At 54.4% G+C, this 2,893-nt stretch overlaps 1 protein-coding gene across 1 annotated transcript in view; it reads right to left on the bottom strand.

Moving 5' to 3' along the window:
- Positions 1–1,389: 1,389 nt before the first annotated feature.
- The window catches only part of KLK14 (kallikrein related peptidase 14), a 5,691-nt gene continuing 4,187 nt past the window's right edge, over positions 1,390–2,893 (bottom strand). Inside the window, exons 4-5 of the mRNA XM_040252176.1 lie at positions 2,466–2,602; positions 1,390–1,904 (exon numbers count right to left, since the gene is read on the bottom strand). Of these exons, the coding sequence (XP_040108110.1) occupies positions 1,749–1,904; positions 2,466–2,602 (293 nt within the window). The 3' untranslated portion in view covers positions 1,390–1,748. The remainder of the gene's footprint in view (positions 1,905–2,465; positions 2,603–2,893) is intronic.

Raw genomic sequence — 2,893 nt, 5'->3', positions numbered from 1 at the left:
GCCTCGAAGCATAGATATCAGCAATGATAATTAGGAATTGAGTTTTGAGTACTGACTTTTCAAAAGTGTCCATTATTTAATTGCAAGTTTCTGTAATTTAATTTTCTGTTATGGCTGTGTTGAGCAACTGGCGCTCCAAATCCCTGAAAATTTGCCAAGAGGCTCTTATGGGCTGGTGTGAGCTGGCTCTGGCGTGCACACAGGGCCTGCCACCCAGCCCAGGTTTAATGACCTTTTTGTTCCTAGTGACTCTCTACCTTTAAATGATGTTTACTGCTTCTTGTCTGGCATCTCCTGCTAGGATGTAAGCTCTGTGATGAGAAGCGTTTACATTCGCCTGGCTTGTTCGTGGGCCTACTCCCAGTACCTAGAACCATGCCCAGTGCATAGTAGGTGCCCAGTAAATAGCGGTCCTTGAATGAAAATAAGAAAGAGGATGAGGTTCATAACACAAGGATGTTGTGCAAATTAGAAGCAACACGTTGTGACAACCGACGTGTGCCAAGGAGGCACGTTATCGCAGGCCAACTGGGCTGGTGCCTGTGGGAAAGGAGGGTATTTGGAGTCAGGGGGTAATAAGTAGAAATAAGTAAACAAAATGAGTTCAGGACCTGAACTCAAGGGTGCGATTAACTCAACTCTCCTCACCTAACATCTGATTAGGAAAAAGAGGACCTCTTTATTTGCACCGTGTTTTCCCAGGAAAACAAGGCTGGCTTTGCCCTGCCTGTCCTGGGCCTCAGCCGTCCCTACTCACAGGACCCCAAGAAGAGGCTGGGAGAGGGGTGGTCCTGCTCAGGGGGTCACACTGCAAGGCTGGGGAGTTTTCTTCCACCACACCAGGTATGCTGGATGGCGAGGGGGCGGACCCCCTGGGGGACACCACGCGCCTTGGGACATGGCTCCTGGCTGGCTGTGATCAGACCTCTATGCATGTCTCTGTTGAGTGCATTAAATGAATGGGTGAATGGAATTTAAGATTGTTAAAAAATTTTCTTTAAGCTTTTTATTTTGTATTTGCGTATCGCCGGTTAGGGCTTCCCTGGTGGCTCTGCGAGTAAAGAATCCACCTGCCAATGCAGGAGACTCGGGTTCAGTCCCTTGATTGGGAAGATTCCCTGGAGGAGAAATGGCAACCCACTCCAGTATTCTTGCCTGGAGAATCCCCTGGACAGAGGAGCCTGGAAGGCTACAGCCCAAAGGATCGCAAAGAATTGGACGCGACTGGGCGGCTAAGCACGTAGGTGTAGCCGATTAACAAACAATGTTGTGATAATTTCAGGTGAACAGCAAAGGGACTCAGCCACACTATATACACGTATTCTTTCTCTCTCAAACTCCCCTCCCATCCAGGCTGCCACATAACATTGAGCAGAGTCCCCTGTGATATACAGTAGGTCCTTGTTGCAGGATTGTTAAAATTTTATTAGTAGCATTTATCTGGTTTTTAGAGATGCTGAGAGCTTTGAAAATTGTCTTCTTCAGAATGTGGTGCCAGTTCAATGCCTTTGTGTTCATGCTCCTGCTCTGGTGTCTTGGGGTACCCTGGATAACAATGGGGAGGATGTAGGGGTACAGAGAGAAGCCCTGAAGGAACTGCTCTGGGAGAGGGGAGTTCTGAGCCAGGGGTCAGGATCAGGATGCTGGGGGTCTGAGGGAGGAGGAGCTGGGGGCTGGGGTCCCTAGGTCTTGAGTGGGAAGGGCAGGGTCTGGGGAGCATGTGGGCAGGCGATATTCTGTCCCGCCAGCTATGATCTTCTCCCTATGGTTCTCTGGATCCAGGTGTGATATTTGCACAGGTTGGTGTAGACGCCGGGGTAACCGGGCTGGGCACAGCGCTCCATTCCCCAGGACACGAGGCCCTGGAGCTGCCCTCTACACACCAGGGGTCCCCCGGAGTCACCCTGATGGGGAGAGGCGGAGATGGAAACATCCGTGGACTGACGGCCAGAGCCCTGGCCGCGGGGAACCCGAGAGGCAAAGATGTGGGCGGTGGGCTGAGACCCCTGGAGATCTCAGCCCCTTGTCCCGTGTGTCTCTTGGGCTCCTCTTCATCTTAGCTCTGCATCTAGAGAACCGCATGTGTTTCTGCACCGCGTGTCTCTGGAGCCATTGCTCAGGGATGGATTAAGACCTCCAGACCCTGAGCACAGCTTTCTAGGGCCCCATATGTAAAGATAGCAGTGACAGCAGCAATTAGAGCTCTGCACTCTTGCCGGGGACGAGCTCATCCCATTCCACCCGGTCCCGCTGCCCCCATGGGACAGGAGAGGAAGCCGAAGCCTGGAAGGCTAGGTCCATACCCAAGGGTGAGCGGCTAGGAGACCGCCTGGCTGTGACAACCTCTCTCGGTCTCTGGGGGTGGGAGGGGGGCCTCCCCTGATCTTCCTGCTCCTGAGGTCCTCTGGTACCTAAGTCCCAGCTTGGAACAAGCTCCCTCCCCAGGCTTACCCCCTGGGGCTCACCTGACAGGAATCCTTCCCGCCTTGGGGGACCCCTGCACAGACCATGCCCTGGGTGATGGCACCAGAATAGGCCCGCCGACACTCCTGATCTGAGAAGATGTTGATGTCCACGCATTGCAGAGAGTTGGGGTACCTGGCTGGGGGGGGCATTGAGGTGTTAAAATGAGGTCTACTCTCCAATAGGACCCAGAAGTCAGGACCTGAGACCCTCCTCCTGCAGACCCAGGAGTCCTGACCCTCAGCCCCTCCTCCATCAGACCCCAGGGTCCAGGCACCCAGCCCCTCCTCCCTCAGACCCCAGGGTTCAGGCCCTCAGACCCGGGGGTACAGACCCCAGCTCCTCCTCCCTCAGACCCCAGGGTCCAGGCCCCCGCCCCTCCTCCCTCAGACCTGGGGGTCCAGACCACAGACCCTCCTCCCTCAGACCC

Source organism: Oryx dammah, unplaced genomic scaffold, assembly GCF_014754425.2.
Source record: "Oryx dammah isolate SB20612 unplaced genomic scaffold, SCBI_Odam_1.1 HiC_scaffold_13, whole genome shotgun sequence".
NCBI lineage: Eukaryota > Metazoa > Chordata > Mammalia > Artiodactyla > Bovidae > Oryx > Oryx dammah.
Note: the sequence above shows the minus strand (reverse complement) of the source record. Positions and strands in the feature narration are given on the sequence as shown.